Source organism: Rhopalosiphum padi, chromosome 3 (assembly GCF_020882245.1).
Source record: "Rhopalosiphum padi isolate XX-2018 chromosome 3, ASM2088224v1, whole genome shotgun sequence".
Classification (NCBI taxonomy): Eukaryota; Metazoa; Arthropoda; class Insecta; order Hemiptera; family Aphididae; genus Rhopalosiphum; species Rhopalosiphum padi.
This window is the reverse complement of record NC_083599.1, coordinates 8083311-8103409: the sequence shown is the minus strand read 5'-3', so window position 1 is coordinate 8103409 and position 20099 is coordinate 8083311. Positions and strand designations below refer to the sequence as shown.

The 20099-nt window shown below is 28.8% G+C and overlaps 1 protein-coding gene and 1 long non-coding RNA gene across 2 annotated transcripts; one reads left to right on the top strand and one right to left on the bottom strand.

Annotated features, from left to right (window-relative positions):
• Window positions 1-4606: 4606 nt before the first annotated feature.
• Window positions 4607-13285, top strand: LOC132927471 (small ribosomal subunit protein uS3-like). The gene is made up of 4 exons (XM_060992013.1): window positions 4607-4683; window positions 4758-4795; window positions 12509-13016; window positions 13092-13285. The coding sequence occupies exons 2-4, from the start codon at window positions 4763-4765 to the stop codon at window positions 13283-13285; spliced, it is 735 nt and encodes a 244-aa protein (XP_060847996.1). The 5' UTR covers window positions 4607-4683; window positions 4758-4762.
• Window positions 5664-19988, bottom strand: LOC132927472 (uncharacterized). Its single transcript, XR_009661735.1, has 15 exons — window positions 19926-19988; window positions 19272-19348; window positions 18258-18443; window positions 18045-18198; window positions 17713-17980; window positions 16575-16642; window positions 8574-8777; window positions 8198-8328; window positions 8065-8115; window positions 7840-7941; window positions 7678-7770; window positions 7421-7510; window positions 7084-7325; window positions 6771-6919; window positions 5664-5953 (listed from the first exon to the last, which is right to left on the bottom strand). It is a non-coding gene; the product is annotated as an uncharacterized LOC132927472 (long non-coding RNA).
• Window positions 19989-20099: the final 111 nt, after the last annotated feature.

Below are 20099 nucleotides of genomic sequence, written 5' to 3'. Positions count from 1 at the left end.
GTTGAAGCTGAAGATTGAATTTCTGTAACCGTTGAAATTATTCTTCCAGTCTTGCCTCATGTTCTGCCAGATCGACGGCATATATGATTATGTCATCTAAATATACAAACGCCTTAATACCGTTCAGCCCTGTTAACATATTGTTCATCAGCCGCTGAAACGTGCTAGGGGCCCCACATAACCCGAAGGGCATTCGAACAAACTCAAAGTGCCCTTTGTCCGTGGAAAATGCCATCTTCTCACAATCCTGTGGTCGAATAGGCACTTGATGATACCCACTTGCCAAGTCCAGCGTAGTGTTATATCTGGAACGCCCAAGTTGGTCTAAAATCTCGTCGATCCTTGGAATTTGAAATGCATCCCCGATGGTTAACTGGTTGAGTCGACGGAAGTCTACGCATACCCTAAATTGTTGTTTACCGGTTGCGTCCGGTTTCTTGGGTACCACTACTAGGGGCGCATTCCAAGGCAACTCTGATGGTCGGATAACGTTGTTTTCCTCTAGTTTCTCCATTTGCTCGACTATCACCTGTCGGTGAGCGTAGGGAAATCTGTGCGGTCTTATGTTCACGGGAGCTGTTCCTTCCGGGACTTTGATGTCATGTTGGATTGCGGTAGTGAACGATAGCGGTTTCCCTTCGAAGTGAAACAACTCCCGGTACTTTTTGCAGATTCGTAATAGGCTGGCTCGTTCTTCGTGATTTAGATGATCCATCTGTAAAGCTTCCACTAGCTTTGTTATTTGGTTCTCTGTTCCTTCTTGCTTTTCTGGTTGTCTGCAGAGTTGTACGCTTGATTCCTGCCAGACTTCGTGCTGTATGTCTCCCAGTTGGAGCGGACAGAGCTCAATGTGATCCTCTGACGTGTTGATTACTGAGACCAATATTTGCCCTTCTTTTACATTATTGACAATATTCCCCAGTAAGATCCCCTTCTCCCCAATGGTCTGTGCATGGAACAGCAAAGTTGTCCCATCTTCTTTGTCCGTAACAACAGGTCTTAGTGTTTCGGAACGTGGTTGTATAATAATTGGTTGTGGAATTTTCTGAGGTTCTGGAGGCTCTTGATGACTTGAAACTTCTATTGATAACGTGGAGGTTTTGAAATTGATGCTTACTCCATTTTCCCGAAGGAATGGCGCACCCAAAATCCCAGATTCTGGTACCGGAAAATCGTCATTCATGACTTGAAATGTGGCAGTTATGTTCTTCGATCCAAGTTGGATTGTTAGAACGACTGTCCCTATGGTGAACACGGGTCGTGAGTTGATTCCTGTTAGTTCGTAAACGGTGGATTCATCTACTCGTACATCCTTCTGCAATTCTGAGAGCTTTATTATATTCACATCACTTCCGGTGTCCACTAGTATTTTGACCTCCTTATTTACACACTGTTTGATCTTGAGCCAGGTCGTATTGTTTTTTAATGTTGTTGAAAAGACGTAGAGAGCCGTTGCAGACTTATAACAGCGCTTTGGATCTGCTGAACCGAACGTGCGCTGCTTGTGTTCGGTTCCTCCTCGTTTCCCGCATTCTGATTTTCTGTCGCAGCTTCCTTCGCTGCCTGTTCCCTTTTACTGTTGACATATTTCCTCTTTCGACATTCTTCCAACTCGTGTCCTTCCTTCTTGCAGTATCTACATGTTAATACGGTTTTTGTATTAATTTTCTGATTTTGCTGTCCACTTTGTTGCGCAGCTTTAAACTTCTCCTGGTCCCATTGTGATGCTCTGCAGTCGCTGGCGAAATGATTGGTTCTGCCACATTTGAAACATCCTTTACCGATGTCATTATTTTTACCGCTGGTCCCTTGTTTAAACTGTTTGGATTTTGATGGCGGGGGCTGTTGATTCTTGGTGCTGAGTTGCCGGCCAAATAGTTGTGTCTCTTTTGCCAAGTTTTCCTCCGTCTCCTCTTCTAAAGTGAATGCCAATGCGTCGCTCAATCTTTTGGGACTTCGGGCTTTTATCAATATTCGAAAAGATTCTGGTAGGCCGCTTACAAAAGAGTTGAGTACTTGGCCGTGTAGCATTCGGTCTACGTCCGCTTCGTTCGTATAGCCCCCTCTTCCATCGTTGCTCCGATAAAGATCATGTAGTAGTTGCCCCATTTTATTGTAATATTCTTGCACTCCTTCGTCCGGACCTTTCCTACAGGTGAGTAACTTCATTTGCAGCTGAGGTAGACGCTTCTTTGTCTCCTATATTTCTACTATATTCTCTCGAAACTCCTTGTATGTTGTGATGTTTTTATATCGTACCGACCGTAATGCTCTTCCCGATAGCTTAATTATTAGTCCTTGTACTAACATTTCTACGTGTTCCGGATCGACCATCCTGACTGCCAAATCACATGCCCTTTTCTTTATTTGTAATCCTTCTGTGTTGACGCGATGTTTTGAATTTTCTAGACTTGCTGGTGGTTTTGGACGTTCTGTGTGTTTCTTGTTTCTTCGATGCTCTGCAGGTTTTGTTTGCTGTTGATGTTCTGAATTTTCCGTGTGGCTCTGGTCTTCTCGATGTTCTATAGATTTGAATTTTTGTTGCTGTTCTGGATTCTGTTGAGGTTCTGGATTTTCCGCTTGATACCTAAGGAAGTACCTAGTGGACCCTAAAAGTTCGTCTGTTTGTGCGATTGTCTCCCTTGCCCTACGTAGGACACTACTCGGTTCATAAAGTTCCCCGCTGGATTGTTCACTACTACTAGAACTATCAAAATCTATTAAGTCTAAATTAATTTTATTATTTGACCCTGAGTTCGACATGCATTAGCAAAAAGTCCCGATTATTGGATAATTATGATTATGATTAAATAAGTTGTATGTATATGTCGAAACGAAATATTATTATCCCCGAATTTTAGTACATGCAATAGCTATAGATATAGGTATGAATAAAGCTTACGAAACGATGTATTATAAATAACGCTGCATGATCATGATGTTGATAACTGATTGTTGTTGTCTATCCCTTGATAAGATGTTGGTTGATAAGCGCGCGACGGTGATTGTCCGCTCGTCCCACTGACCCACTTGTACGATTGCGTTGACCTTGCCCCACTTGTGCAGCGGCGACGGCGACGACGACGACACTAGCGACGATGTGTATCGCGGCGGCGGCGACGACGAAACACGAAAACGACGGATACTCGCGACCGGACTCCTCCCAATCGCACTGGGCGCTAAATATTCGTTATAATGCGTAACAATAATGTAAACAGGTTGTCTCCGCGGCGGCTACGACGCGACACTGTATACTCTATCCTGACCTGACCTTGACAACGGACGGCTACAGGACGATGTCCGTAACGCGTTCGTTCGGCGATATACCGGCACTCGATAGACGTATATTTACACGAAATATTATTTACCCGTATCCTCGGTTTTTGACACCAAAACTGATTGAAATTGGACGGCGATAGACTACGAAGGTTCTTAGTGATCTCCAAAATCGTACTGTCGTAATATAAATTTCAACTCTTCTTTTCTGGAAATCCCACCGCTGCCACCAATGATAGCAGATGTAGTTCACCGACGTAAGACGTTCAAACGTTTGTTATTGGTATCAATAAAGAACACGAGAATTGCGTGATTTATAATATTACTGTTTTATTGAATTTTAACACTAATTAATTGTATGTTTGCACACTAATAATTATAAGATATTCTGAGAGGCTCTGATTAAAACTATAAGAGGTTCTGCTCAGACTATTAAAAAGATGCACTGCTGAACAACACGGCTGTTGCTCACACTCTAGACCAGACTCGACTGACTGACCCCCAACAGGGCCCGTCGTCACGGTCTCTCCGAGGCTCTTAGGATGTCCTGATCTAGCCCTTTTTGGTCACGTAGACCATCGTGGGAATCTAAGTGTTCTCACACTCATTTTGCCCGAGTCAACACATTCCAACATTATATACACTAGTCTTTTGGACAATATAAAAAAACTTATATAACTATACGCATACACAATACGCAGATACGCACATGACCATACACACCCATACACACACATACGCACACGTGTATACGCACATGCGCACCTACGTACGTATATACTCATATACATATATATATATGCCTATACAACAGTACAAGATTTCTATAATAATGACTATAGAGGGCACTAGTAATACGCGACTTTTTGTCAGATTTGATAAGAACATTCTTCGCCGCTCAACGCTGTGATCCAATATAAGCCGTCGTGCAACCACGGTATCTATATCCGTGGTCTATACAGTAATGGTCAAAACAAACTTTTACACCGACTGATAACAGATAACTGATAACTCACAAACAATCATCACATGTTATAGTGACCGATTTCTAGACACCCGATTACCATTCTTACCAACCGAATTTCCGGTGAAACGATTTTCAGTTATTCATCTCGAAGTCGGCTTCTACACACCGGCATCGAGTTAAACTGGTGCCTAGTAATCGTTATAAAAGAACTTGTTGTAAATAATTTTTATGAATATGCCACGTTATCTAATGTGTTTTATTGAACCATACTTTCTGAAACAGACTAGAATTGTGTTGGTTACACTGTAACGTTGGCATTTCGCAACGGAAATTGTTTGGTTAACATTTTTAATGTCATTTGGAGTTTGGACTACGTCTAGAAAATTGTAGCGTCCTTTCAAATTTGATTTTGCACTCACCCTTCAGAAATAAGTAACAAGGTAAGATTTTAGAAATTTTATATCGTATTAAAAACAACATTTCAATACTTTATGTGAAATACATTGTTTTTTAGAAAAGATGCCAACTAAAATGAGTTCTGTTAAGAAACGAGTGAGTACTTATATTATTATGCACCTAGCATGTTTTCTATTTCATTATTAAAAACTTGATTAACTTATTACAATAATATCTTACAACACATTGCTTTTTATTAAAATTTTTGAAAAAAATGACATGATACATTACATGAAATATTTTTTATAAAATAATCATTCCTATTGTGTCTGTCATCGTACGCCATTTACAATTAATGTATTATATATGTATTTGTAAATATCTATTATAAAAATGTATTTGCTATTCACGATCAATTTTTGCTTATTGATTTGAAATAACTGTATAAAAAATAGATAATAATGTTAGATTAATATTAACGTAATCTAAGATAATTTCGCCAATGTTAGGGTTAATTTTAACAAAATATATAGCAATAATATATTTAAAAGCATAATACATAGATCTTAATAAAAAAATTTGAAATTGTACACTTAGTATATTAATTATTTTTCACTTATCTATATTTACCGGTATGCAATTTATATCACAGAAATATATTAAAAATGTGTTATACATGTGTTGGCAGAAATGATCCCATTGGTTTAATATGGATTTACAATATTTAGGAAATATATACTGTAATATGTTAAAAATATTATCTTTTCATGTGTTAAAAATATATACCAACATTTTTCTATAATATTTTGATAATATACTCATGTATTTCGATGATGTGTTTTTCATATTAACTGAAACTTATATTTTATATTTTCAACATGTTATGAAATATATAGGTACATACCTAGAAAATTAATCATCCACATTTCGTTATTACATGTTGAGCATGAGTTATAGCATATAAATATTTAATAAATTTAATATTGAAATAATATTATATTACTATAATAAAACAAAAAGAATGTAAACCTTAACTTGGTTATAATAATAAAAAATTACTGTATACATAATACTTATTGTTACATTGTTTAATTATAATATTATACTTGAAAACAAATCATAATAGCTGTAGTTTATAATATTTGTAAAATAAAATAAAATAAAATATCTGATATAGATGTTGACAGAGAACAACTGGTTATCTTGCCACTTTTTCTCGACAATCTATTGGATCCTTGAGCCAACTTTTGATCGAATGCTCTATATCTTTAACAGGAGTATTTTCAAAAAGTTTGATACTTCTTATAATATCTTCTGAAATAATAATATGACAACATTATTATTTATATAAATATATTGAATAAATATTATGCGTAAGCATAATATAATTTTAGATAATATGATTATGCTTTTATGGTATTTATAATATTTTAAATATTTATGAGTAATGTTGTATAGTTGAGGTGAACTTTAACGATGCTCATCCCCATTTTTCACTTTTACAGTAAAAAATTATTCGGATTCTAAAATTATGAATATTTATTAGTATACTTAAATAAGTTTATATTATATATTTTCAAATTCTTAATATTTTTATACATGCTTAAGAGCACTGTGGTGATACAATATTTTTCAAATTAGAATTTCCCTCCTTTTTCTGTAATTATTATGAATTTAAATAAAAATTCTAATGAATTGTTTTTGAGTAATTGAAATGTTTGCACTGATGTCAATACATAATAGTGTAATAAATAATAACCGTTAAAAATGGTTTGACAAATAAACTAGATGAAATATTGGATCTAGTATTTATCTAATTTTTGAACAAAGATCAAAACATTACTAAAAAAAAAATTATTTGCTAAATAGCTAAAAATTTTAGAATTGAGTTCCAACTTTAAAACCGGAATTTTATATTGTCACAGGACCCTCCATTATATGGTACAAAAAAATCTCAAGTATTCAAAAGTTTAATCAAGTGTATGTAAAAATTCCAAAAATCATAATTTAATAATATATTTTGATATAAAATATATACACGCATTAAGGCATAAAAATTGGGAGTATATTTAAAAAATCATCCTATATAATAAACTATATCATATTGAAGACATAATTATGTTTTACTTACCAAATATTAATTGGCAATTTTTAATTTTGAAAAAATACTTTTTCCTTTAAAACCCAGGTATTGCTTTAAAAATGTATCACTAAATACATGTTTCATGATTTGCCTGACTGATATATATTCTTATCAGATAATTTTGCCAACTGTTGGATCTACAACAGACAATTATAATACGAATAAAAAAACATGATCTTTGATGTAAACAATATATACTTTAATAATATATAGAAAGGTATTACATAATATTTTGTATCTGATAACATTTAAATTTTAGGTACTTATATATAATGTATATATTAAAATCACTGTATCTTACCATTGTATTTCGTTATGTTACATCCTTCAAGCATTCTTCTTGATGATTTAAATCACTTTCACATTCAATTGGCCAAACATCATAAAAAGTGGCATTTTCATCATTACTTTGTGTTGTAATTGTTTCGTTTGCAGATAACTTTTCAATAATAGTTTTTGAAATATTTTTTAAACATTCAACACTGTAAGCTGAAGTAAAATACTTAATTCCTGTTAATAATTTTATTATATGCTTATGAAGCTCTAAAAAAAAATATACATATATATCAACGTGTTGTATACAATAAAATGTATGTGCTATATACACCTAACACATTTATATTGATGTATTTATTTACCATTATACTGATCATCTTCAACTGGTTTATTATCATTCATCTTATACTTTTTAGAACTTGATGCTTTATTTCTTAAACTATCAAATAAACCTATATATTTGAAACATAAAATATATCTTGGCTGTAATATAAATTTCATAAAATATAATATTGTATATAAAACATAAATTTAAATTACATATAAATTATAAACACAACAATGAAAGATAAAATTAGTTCATCAAATTGCTTAAGAAATAGATGATAAAAAGAATTACGTTTAACAGAAGAAGTAGCAGGAGTTATCATTATTGAATTCTGTATTTTTTCACTGTTTAAATTAATTTTAGTTTTGTCTAAATCGTGCATTTCTGTAAATTAGGTATTTTTTTAAAAAATATTTACATGACAAATATTAAACATTTTAACACTATTATTACCTTCTGCTATAAATAATAATTCATTATTAATAATAACTAAACCAGAAATATTTTCATCAAATTCAAATGACCTTTTTAAAATACAGGAAGTGGAAGTAAAAACTATAAAACAAAATATAGGTAATTTAAGTTAAGTCCAAATACAATTGTTTAAATAATAATTTATGAAATTTAAATAAATTAATACAATATTAAAAAATATTGTAGACAATTTTAAATACCTACCATTTTTATCCGTTGTTTATTAAAATGTTTGGTCTTTGTCTTCATCATCAGCTGCTAATATAAAACAATATAACTATGAGTAGTAAAATATACGGATTGCTATTAGTAAAATGTATTATTCTCACACTATTACCTATACTTTCCATCAGATTCAGTATGTACTGGAATTGACGGAAAACTTTATTTTTTTTTAGTTCTAGTTTAAAAAAACGTTGATGTATCATCAGCAGAAGGGAGTTCAGACGTAACAGTAGCCTTTTTAACCTTTAAACAAGCTTCAATTAGTGTACCTAAAATTGGATCATCTTATTTTGTATAATAATAAATTTTTACCTAATATAAAACTCAAATAATATAATATGTAATCATTTAAAATTAGTAATTTCTAAATACAATGAAACTTCTTTATACCTTTATATTTTATAGAATTACATAAATGTGATTCTAATTTGGTTATAGTTCTCAAAGGTGTTTCATTAAACAGAAAATTGTGTGAAATGGAAGTTTACCTATATTATTGGATAGAAGTCTGGCTTCAAGATACTGAAACTCCAATGGATTTGCTATTACTCTTTTTTCTATTAATATATTCACATTAGATGATTTAATAGGCCATGCACACTTTTGATCCTTAAACCAATGTTCGGGAACTGCTTCGACAGAATCATCAGCGAAAAAATGTAAAACTGACCACATAATGCTGATGAATATAGCTATATGAAATAAAGTGAAATATTAATTCTCACCAATTTTTTAAACAAAAACTATTTATAATGAGTTTAGATATATTATACTACAATAAAAAAATATCATAAAACATTGCAATAACTATGATGAACTATGTATACTAAGATTGGGAAATACTGCTATATAAATACTGCCTATAGGTATTAGGACATTAGGTAAATAGAATTAATATATATACTGGACTTACATTTATTTTTTACAAGTCATACAATTTTAGATGAGTGTAAAATAGGTGTTGCATAAATGCTATTTCATTCATAGGAAAAACCTCGTTTTTTTTTTATTTCTGAAAGTGCAATAACTTTTGACGAGTCTGATAACTAAAGGACCATTATGACGTAATAAAAATTGTCTCATTTCTGTGGCTTTCCAGTAATATATTGCTTCTACTTCTCGTGGTTTTCGTGAAAAGTCACAAGTTATATACGGTTTGAGTTTTAACAATAATTCAGTAATTTTATGTGCTTGTTTACTAGGCAAACAAACATTTAATGGTCCCTCATAGATCCAAAATATTATCAATTTTCTTACTATACCAAGACAAATTGTATGCATGTAATCTAAAGCAAATATTTGTACAATATCAATATTGGTGAATAATATTATTCAAATATTTTCATTTGATACATAAAAATGATGATCATCATAAGTTTTGTTTATATAATTTTCATATGTTCTTTTTGCACTAGGGTCTTTATAAAAGGGGAAGCACACCCATTGTTAATATAATCTCCTTCTTGTACACAAAGGTTACAAGAATTAAAACAAGAATAACCTTTTGTTTTTAAAAGAAATGATTTGGCTGGCATATCACAAGAAAATACAAATATTGATACCTTTTTCATTATATTGTTTAACTCAATGCGGTTTTCAATTAAGAATTTAGTCTCATATATAAAATCATTCATAAAATGATTGCTATCTGTAGGTTTCTCATTTCCCCAGTAAATTCCAATGGGGAATACAAATTTATTAAATGGAAATATGTAACCTAAAATTGGCCAAAAAGTACTGAAACTGCTTTTAGTAAGTGGAAGTCTGTCCACACCGATAGCAATTTTTATTTCATCTTCAGTGCAATAATTAGAAAATTGTTTAATACCACCAGCAAATCCAAAATGATAATATTTTCATGATATAACATAATTTTTAATATTAAACTACACTATTTGAACTAAATCCAAATAATGTTCTATAGTCTGCAGGTAATGTTGTTTTAAAACATTTATGATTTTTAAGAATTTTCAATAATGAAGAAAATGCATTTTAACGTATTCCATATGTTATTTACCAGTCTAAAAATGTATTATTAAATGATGACTCATCATCAGTATTAATATCATCAAGTCTAGGTATACCTAGAATATAAATATTATTTATACATCATCTATGAAGCTAGTAGATTATTGAGATCCTTAAAAAAACTGTTAATTAGGTAATCAATAATTTATTAAGTATAGGTATTGAGTGTTTTGTTAATTAAATATGTATCTAACTACTCATTAAATATTTGATTTTTAAATAGGTATTGAAATTTTCAGAAAAATATTCTGCTGATAGGAATATTAAATTAAAAGTATTTAAAAACTTAAAAAAGGATAACAATAAAAAAGTATTGTTTTTAAAAATTTCAATTTTTAACGACTTCCTAAATTATTTTAAATATTTCTAAATAATCTGCTATTCTGGAAAATGTATGTTAAAAGAAACATAAATGGATGAATCAACATGTAATTAATATATATTTTTTTTATTCTTTTAAAGGTTAATAATAATTTACTGATAATAATATGTATAATATATATATTATATACCTACATTATGTAGTTACCTAATACTATTATTTTTACTTTAATATTAAGTACCTATTCCTAAAAGCAGATAATTTTTATTATATTTTAACAAGTGGGTATAACTTATAGTAATAATATAATTTGTAGATTAATTAGGTGGTTGCAGATACCTATGAACTTTAGACTTTTGAAATGAGAATAAAAAATCAATGCAAATTTTATCATAACTCATGTAATATATGAGAAATATATTTAAATTTCAATGAGAATTTGTGTTAAATAATACTATTGAGTATAGAATATGTATAGATGCTATCTATGTACAATAATAATACCTACCTAATTTGTGATACATCTATAATATTATTCTATATAATTCTACTTAATAAAAATATGTACCTACCTAATACTAATTTATCATTAAATGATAATCCTGTACTTTCATCATTTTGTGTTTCACTTATTAAAGGAACTGATTGTCAAGAACAAGAGGGCTGCGAGTCTATTATATTATTATTATTATTTATAAAACCATTAGTTGATTTGTTATTATTGAAAAGATTAGACTCATATAAATTTATTTCTTCTTGGATTTTTCTTCTTTTTGATCTATAGCTTTTAATCATTTTAGGTATACTCTATATAACTATTATAAATATTATTCTAGATAATTGGAATGGAGCAAACGCCACACACACTTTCTCCTACTGTACCTACTTATAGTTCATAATATGGTTTATATATAATTTCACTATTTACTAATATGTATAGTTGTATATATTCATAACAAATACTTAAATAAAACATTTATTTTAAAGTATTTTTGTTTTCTTAGAATTACATTGTTGTAGTGTAATAAACCAAGTTGATCGCAATATATTTTTATGGGATTATTTGGGTAATGATGCTACAAATATTGTTAGATAGATTATCATAATTATCCAGCAAACTAAGTAATTATATATTATACCTATTAAGCTTCATACCCTAGGATAACCTATATAATATAACCGACACGATAAGAAGAAGACCTATATAATATTACATAATATATTGTATTACATATTATGTAAAAAAAAATTGAACAATATTGCATATGAAAAATTGTTTAATTTAAAAAAAATAAGTAAACCTACTATTGTTTTATATTATTATGGCAAAAATATTATCGAACTATCACATACCAGGTGTCCAGGTCCATATATTTAATTATAATAATATACAATATAATTGTTTTAAACATACTATTATGTATTTATATAATATAATATATGATGGCTAGTGCGTAATTCAAATAAAATAAAACGTACTTGTTATATAGTACCTATTGTTATTTACTGATGATGTCTGAATTTCTGATTATGTCTAAAAATTATAAAAAAAATTGAATAAATTACTAAAGATAATCAACATTCAATTAATGTATGTACCTATTTCAGTCACATTTGGTTCAATTTCGATTAAATAAAACTTTGTAGTTCGTTAAAACTATATGTATTAGGTAAGTAAACACTAAACACGCCATAAAAATATATTATAAAAAGAGTTAGCTAGGTATAAATCACAAAAATTTTACGAATTTTCAACTTCAAAATTCCTTTGTAAAACTGTAAAGATAAATTAAAAAACCGGTCGATGAAAATAATTCCGGTCGGTAATTTTTGCTCTGAAAGTTAACATATTCTCCATATTTTTCTGATTCAGTAAATTTCAAATTGTTGAGTTCAATAGATTGTTAAAAAACCAATTGTACCTATGATGAAATCATTTTTTCCTACAAAAAAATAAAATAGAAATAGTCTGATAGAAAAGACAAAATGCTTATCACTAGACTGGTACTATACCTATATGTAAAATTTATCAGTTATTAATTATTATAATATTAGTTTTGTCTTTTTTTTTAGTTTGTGTCGGATGGTATGTTACGTGCAGAACTCCACGAGTTCTTGACACGAGAACTTGCTGAAGATGGTTATTCTGGTGTTGATGTTCGTGCTGCTCCATCGCGTACAGAAATTATTATTTCTGCAGCATATGTCCAAAACGTATTGGGTGATAGGGGACGCCGAATTCGTGAACTTAAATCTCTCATCCAAAAGCGTTTTGACTTCAAAGATAAGGAAGTTGAAATTTTTATTGAGAAAATAGCACAACGTGGATTGTGTGCTGTAACTCAAGCAGAATTATTATGTTACAAGTTGATTGGTGGTCTAACTGTCAGGAGTGCATGTAATAGTGTATTGAGATTCACCATGGAAAGTGGAGCTAAGGGATGTGAAGTCATAGTGGCTGGTAAAATAAAAGGTCAACGTGCCAAGTCGATGAAATTCGTTGATGGACTTATGATTCACAGTGGTGACCCATGCAATGATTATATCAATGTGGCTACTAAACACGTTTTGTTAAGACAAGGTAATTGTTGTAAATGTTAATATTCTTTTTGTGAAAATTATTAATAATTAATAATTTAAAATATGTACTTTTTAGGAGTTTTGGGTATCAAGGTAAAAATTATGTTGCCATGGGACCAATCAGGTAAACTTGGCCCAAAGAAGCCTTTGCCAGATAATGTTAGTGTTAAAGAGCCCAAGGAAGAAATTCTACCCATAGCACTAACGAGTGATATTAAATCTAAACCTGAAGTAGCAGTACCTACTGTTCCAGTTGTACTTGTTGGTTGAAATGATTGTATAAAATAAACTAAAATTTTTTTTAAACACAAATCTTGATTCTATTTTATTTTTAGTTATTTACTTTTTGTATGTTAGTAAATTGATGGGTGGGCGGTAATAACGTGTTATGTAGCAATTTGTAAATTTTATAGGAACAACTAAAAACAAAATTTTTTTTTGCCGTATGCAAGTTTATAAGTTTGTATACGGTGATTGTGTATTTGTGTACAATAAAAACATTCTGAGAATTTTTTGTTCCTTAAAATATATTGAGATTGCTTCTTAGCACGTTATTTCCGCCCACCATTCAGTTATTATTTTTTTTAAGTAGGAAGTTGTGCAGTAGTTTACTATTACTTTTTGCACAAATAATATAGAAATTGCCTAGAGCAGGATTACTTAATTTTTTTTTATTCATGGAATCTTTTTTATAACCACTTTTTTTTCATAGACCCCTATTTTATTTCAATAGTATTAATGCAACAAATTATCTATAAGGATTATTTACAATAACAAAAAGTATTTATTTAATTCAAACAATTTAGAATTAATTATTAGTCCTAAAATAAGAATAGAATATATTATAAACAGGACTTAAAATTTTAATAAGATGATTAAAATTGCTTTTTATTATTACAACTGCAGATATACTATCAGTCTTAGTTGATATTAGTTAAATTTTCATCTCAGGTTTGGCATGAATTGGAAACCTTGTTTTACAAATTAAACTTATACCTATATATATATATATATATATTATAATACAGTGGCGTGGTAAATGACATTTATCTTATATAATTGCAAAGCCCTAGAAATTTATGTTGAACTTAAAAATTAAAATTTGTGTGGATGAATGATAATTAATTAACGTAGAATTTTTTTTATATTAAATTGTTTAAATGGCTTTTGCTCTTTAATGAAAATTCTAAACTACCGTACAGTTTTAGATTATATATTATGTTGTAGAGGGTATAGTGGGGGTCATTGTTTAAATACTTTGATTAAGGCTCAAAAAATGCTTATCACACCACTGATATTATATTACTATATAATTCATATAAATTGCTTACTAATTGTAGAAAGGAGGGGAAACGTTCCAATTTTTGACGAAATTGAGTTATCACTGAATTTATATTTCTCTACCTTAGATACATATTTTGTGTAAAAACGGGACTAGTTTTAATATAAAACCCTATATTTTATTATTAAACAACTTTTAAATATTAAACATTAAAATACATATATATATATGCATTTTTTCACTTTCTATAATATATTATAACAACCGATATGGAGAATTAGTATACTTGCTTAAAAATCAGTTTTCATTGTTTTCAATAAATAATTTCTGTATCTGATATACTCAGTTTATGAACTGAATATACCTAATAAAGTAATAAAATATATTATTTAATTGATATACAATATATATCAGGGAGAAAATTTTATATGAATATGACTCATTAACTATATATTATGTTACTGTGAATGTCCGCAACTGGTGAGTGCTGACAATCACCTAGTGAATATCGACATACACCTACTAAATTGGTGAATGTTGAAAAATTAAAATAATATAGACATCATCATCATGTACTAGTGAATGTTGACATACACAACACGGTTTTGGTTAATGTTGACATAGCTAGGTTACGTATTCGCACATAGTATTGTAGTATAGTACTATTGAGTATAGACAATAATATAAAATAGAAATTATATGTTTAGTTATAAATATTAACAATTACTTTTATTAATAAGATTATTATTATTGAACAATATTATACCTGTATTATTAATTTAAATTATGATTATTTTGCCATATAAAAGTTATTATTTTAAAACAACGACGAAAATTGTTCTACTTTTTATTGCAACATGACAAACTGTCATGACATTTTGAACTGCATAAAATGCCAACATTCCTACAACCACACTTTTTTGTGGTGCACTTTGTTTTGCAATTACATCTTGTAGGTACTAGAATTTTAGATAATATCAGATTAAATAATATCGGTATTGCCAACATTCACCAATATCGTTATATAAATGTCGACATTCGCTAGTAAATGTTTACAAATAGTACAAATTTAATCAATATGTCAACATTCACCAATGAATTTGGTGTATGACGACATTAACTGGTGACTGTCAGCACTCACCAATTGCGGACATTCGCGGTAACATATATATATATATATTAAGTATAAATAGCAAAACATTTGTATATAATGTTATAAACGTATTCTATAAATGATATCCAAAGTCGTATAATTTAAAAATATTCTTTGTAATGCTGAGATATCTATAAAATACTAAGTAGATTTAAGAAATGCCATATACAATACGAATATACTGTGCTATGTGGGAAATATATAAAAATATATATGTATATTATTTTATGAATAAATTATTTGAATTAACTCATAACTTATAGCTCAAATTATATATTTTCTCAATGAACTTCGCATACAAATACATATTTAGTGGATCTGTATTTAGATGAATAAATAAATATAATTATTTTCGTTTTTTAATAATACAAATAATTTATTTGTAAATAATTATGCTAATAACCTAAATATTGTCACAAATTAGTCGTGACATACTTTATAAATTATAAATAGACAATTGCTAATAGATACACACAAATATTGGGTTTGTGATTTTTCTACATAGAAACTTCGTACCTATGAGACATGAGTGATTGTACAGAAATTTAAAGAAGACTTATAATTTATTAAATTGTAAACGATTCCGTTTTTTTCAAACGATTTAAAAACAAGAATATTATTTTGTAATTACTTTATTAGTGTTTTGATACTAATATGAGTTGTAATTTTTGTTTAATCAAAAAAGTTAAAACCACAACTATTTTTGTTGTACTATGGTTAGTATAGTTCCGCCTCAAATATTATAATATTTGGATATGTCTGGTTGTGACTTGTGATTCTCAAGGAGTTTATAATGACGTTAGACAACAACCAAAATGTAAATATTTTCGGTTGCTTTTTGGGTATAATAAAATTATGAGTTATGACGAATACCAATTTATTTTCAAATTGTAATAATGAATAATTAAGATATTATATACAATAAATAAATTGATATTATTTATGATTTGAAAGGGACCGAGAAACGTATACGGGCAGTATAAACTACAATTTTAAAAAAAAAATTCAAAAATATAAAATAATTAATGCTTGTCTATAAATATATATCGCGTAATAGAAATATTTTTCGTAGGACATTGTATTTTAGTAACTTATTATAATAAATTAACAAAGTGTAAACTTACAGATTGAAATGAGTGTTGACTGCAAAACGGACACGAACGCTGAACGACCCTCCAAAAATCCAGTTTTGCTAAAACATTATACAATAATAATAATCAATATAATCACTATTACTACGTTTACATGCACAGTTAAATTCGATTTAACTAAATTCGTATTAATTAACTCTCGGAGTTAAATGCATGTAAACGGCTGTTAATTCGGTGTATTAAAATTGAAATTTTTTATTTAACTTTTAGCATTCTAGCTAAGGTAATCAACTAAAATCTACTTGTTAATGAATAAAAATCTGTCTTCAACATTATATTTTGTCTAATGTATAACAAGTTATTAGACCTAAATACAATATTATATAGTTTGTATAGTGATATTAACTATAGAAAACAGAAGGAGTTATACTACATATAGAAGAATAAAATATCCTATAATTGGTACATCAAAATACTTATCTGTATTGCCTATTATTTTCTATAAGAGTATAAGTATAATTTTATAAAATATAAAAAAAATAATTACATATTATATCACATAACTTAACTAAAAATTAAAAATACATTTTACTAAAAATATAAAATCATAGCTTGTAGCCATACTTAAGATAATAAAAATAAAAATAAGTTAATAATTTTACAAACGCTTTTTTTTCAATTCACTTACTACAATAAAGGTAAAATCAAAATATAAATTTGATTAAAAATAGTTTTTTTCTTTATCTTGATAAATTAAAACATAATCTTCAATGTACCATTTTTGTCCATTTTACATATTTAAATTTTTTTGCAAGTGTAAGAAATAATAAAAATAAAATTAGTTGCTTTGATTTGAATTTAAACAATAATAATTATGTATTAAGAAACGATAAATCCTGCACATTATTGTACTCCACATATTGAATAAATGTACATGTACATGATGCTAATTTATTTAGTAAAAATAGAATTTAGTAACAATAAAAATCTGATTTTGATTAATATTAATAATTTGTACAATCATAAGTACATAAGGCTTTTTAAGCATAATGCTCTCAATAATAATTATTTAGTTATTTACATCTCAATACTGAAGTCCAAAACTAATTTTCTCTAGAGAAAATTAAGCTACCGTATAAAATAAGTTAACACACACGTGCTACGAACTTACGAGAACAGTCTTCTGAATGGCAACCAATATTTTTACCGTTGAGCCAGTCTTCGTATTTTTCCGGTTGTAATCTCCTTACAAATTTCCATGTTTCCATGTTAATTTTCACAGTGTCCTTACAACAATGACACAGTGTAGCCCTTTTCCCATACTCTACTCAACGGGGCGATGCAAAGTTTGTGGATTCAGCCATATTAAAACTATGGTTGAAACCAGCATGATACCCAAATGAAAAAGTTATTATTAACTCTCCTTTCTCTTGTGTTATCTAAAAAAATTATAAAGAAAAAATTAGAATATTTTAACAACATTTTCTATTTACAATCTTTTACCTTGTCAAATGAAACATTGTGACTAGCTAATGATTGTGGAGATATAATACACATTTTATGTCTAAGATATGCTGCACACATCGAAAAGTATGCAGAAAAAAAGCCATTAGCTACTCATTCAAACCGCCGTCCATATGCTGGTGGTGTTGCATACCTTAAAAAAATAAAATGCCTATAATAAAAATCACTTAGGATAAAGCATATACAAGTTACCATGACTTTGGGCTTCCTTTGTGAATATAATTTATACTGTTTAATTCCATATCTTCAGTATTCCATAAAAATGATGTTTTCCACATTCCAAAATAGAGATAGGCTGTATTGACTACATCAATTTTAATTCCATATTCCTGATTGACGTAATGCAATACTGTGCCCAGTTTATTAATATTCCCATACCTTAATTTAAGAATACATGTAATTTTTTTGACGCCGCTTATAAGACTCACTTTGGGACCAGCACAAAGTGAGTTATAACCGAATGAATCTTATAGGTGAAGTGGAAAAAAAAATTTAATTACATATTTATAAATTTTATTTTACTACAAATTTTGCTTTAATTTTAATACTTTAACATTAACATATTACACACTTATTATTGAATAAATTTAATAATTCTGATAAAAAAAACTAAAATTATAATAGGTAAATATTACATATAAAAATATTATAAAAATTATACATTAATAAAAAATTATAAAGGATGTATGTATAATGTATTGATTATTTATCTTGAAAAATTGTTATTGAAAAAAATTTGATATTTTAGTTTGTTTTTTATTTTGTTCTAATATTCCGAAAATATAATAACGATAATCGTTGTGATAAATATGAACTTTTATCTGCGATAAAAATTATTATATGTTATATAGGTACCGACAGAAACTAGATAAAATCAACACGAATATTATTTAATTTTTCAATACCAATTTATTTCTAAATTAAAACCAAAAAAGTTTATTTTATAATATTTGTTTTACGAAATTTGAGTCTTATAACCGAAGTGTTGAGTTTTATAACAGATTTTTTTTAATGTATTTTGATACGTTCCAGACGATTTTGAGTCTAATAACTTATTATAGACTCAAAAAATTAGTAATAAGCGACTATAATCCTGTTAAACATATTATTTTATAGATTATTAGATTTTATTTTAATCTGCAATTTATTATTAAAATACATGATGTAATAGAAGTAGGTATAGTATACTCAATTCTTTATACTTACCAACGAATATTTTGTTAGATGTGCATGTAGTGACCGATCCAATGATAAATTTTTTGTTTTAGCTCATTGGCAATAGCCTGCAAATTTATCAGTTTTTTTAAACGAACTTTTCAGCTCGGCCCTTTGGTTTTCTTTCCATAATGTATTATTATACGTGTTTATTTAAGAGGACGTCTCACCAGTCACCCGCATGTATTGTCTTCGTCTTACACAGGTACGATATGGTAAATTTTGGTTCGTCAGTTTCAATAGAGTACTTTTAATCTTAATATTAAAGTGAATTGACCTATTATCAAACTTTTAGTCAAGAACATTATCTGTGTTTTCTCGTTGGTTTTTTACGATATTTTAATTATTAAGTGAATTATGCGCATTTTAAAATACTTAATAATTGCATACTAATAACTCACCTAAAAATTAAAATATCGTAAAACCCAACGAGAGAACACAGATAATGTTCTTGCCTAAAAGTTTGATAATAGATCAATTCAATCTAATATTAAAACTAAAAGCACACTATTGAAACTGGTGAACGAAAATTTACCATGTCGTACGTGTGTAAGACGGAGACAACACATGTGGGTGAGACGTCCTTTCGAGTATTAAATCACAGCTGTATTTAATTCTACACTAAGTAAACAAATTATTTCATACGCGAGGTTAGGTGCACGACACTACGACAATCACAGAAATCAGAATCAGTAATATAATAGATACAATTATACTGTCATAGTATCATAGCTCAGTAATAATATTGTAATAACTATTTTAGGAATATGTTTCCCGGTATTCGCCGGCGGTGGTCGACTGCTGATAGCACAGCGATAT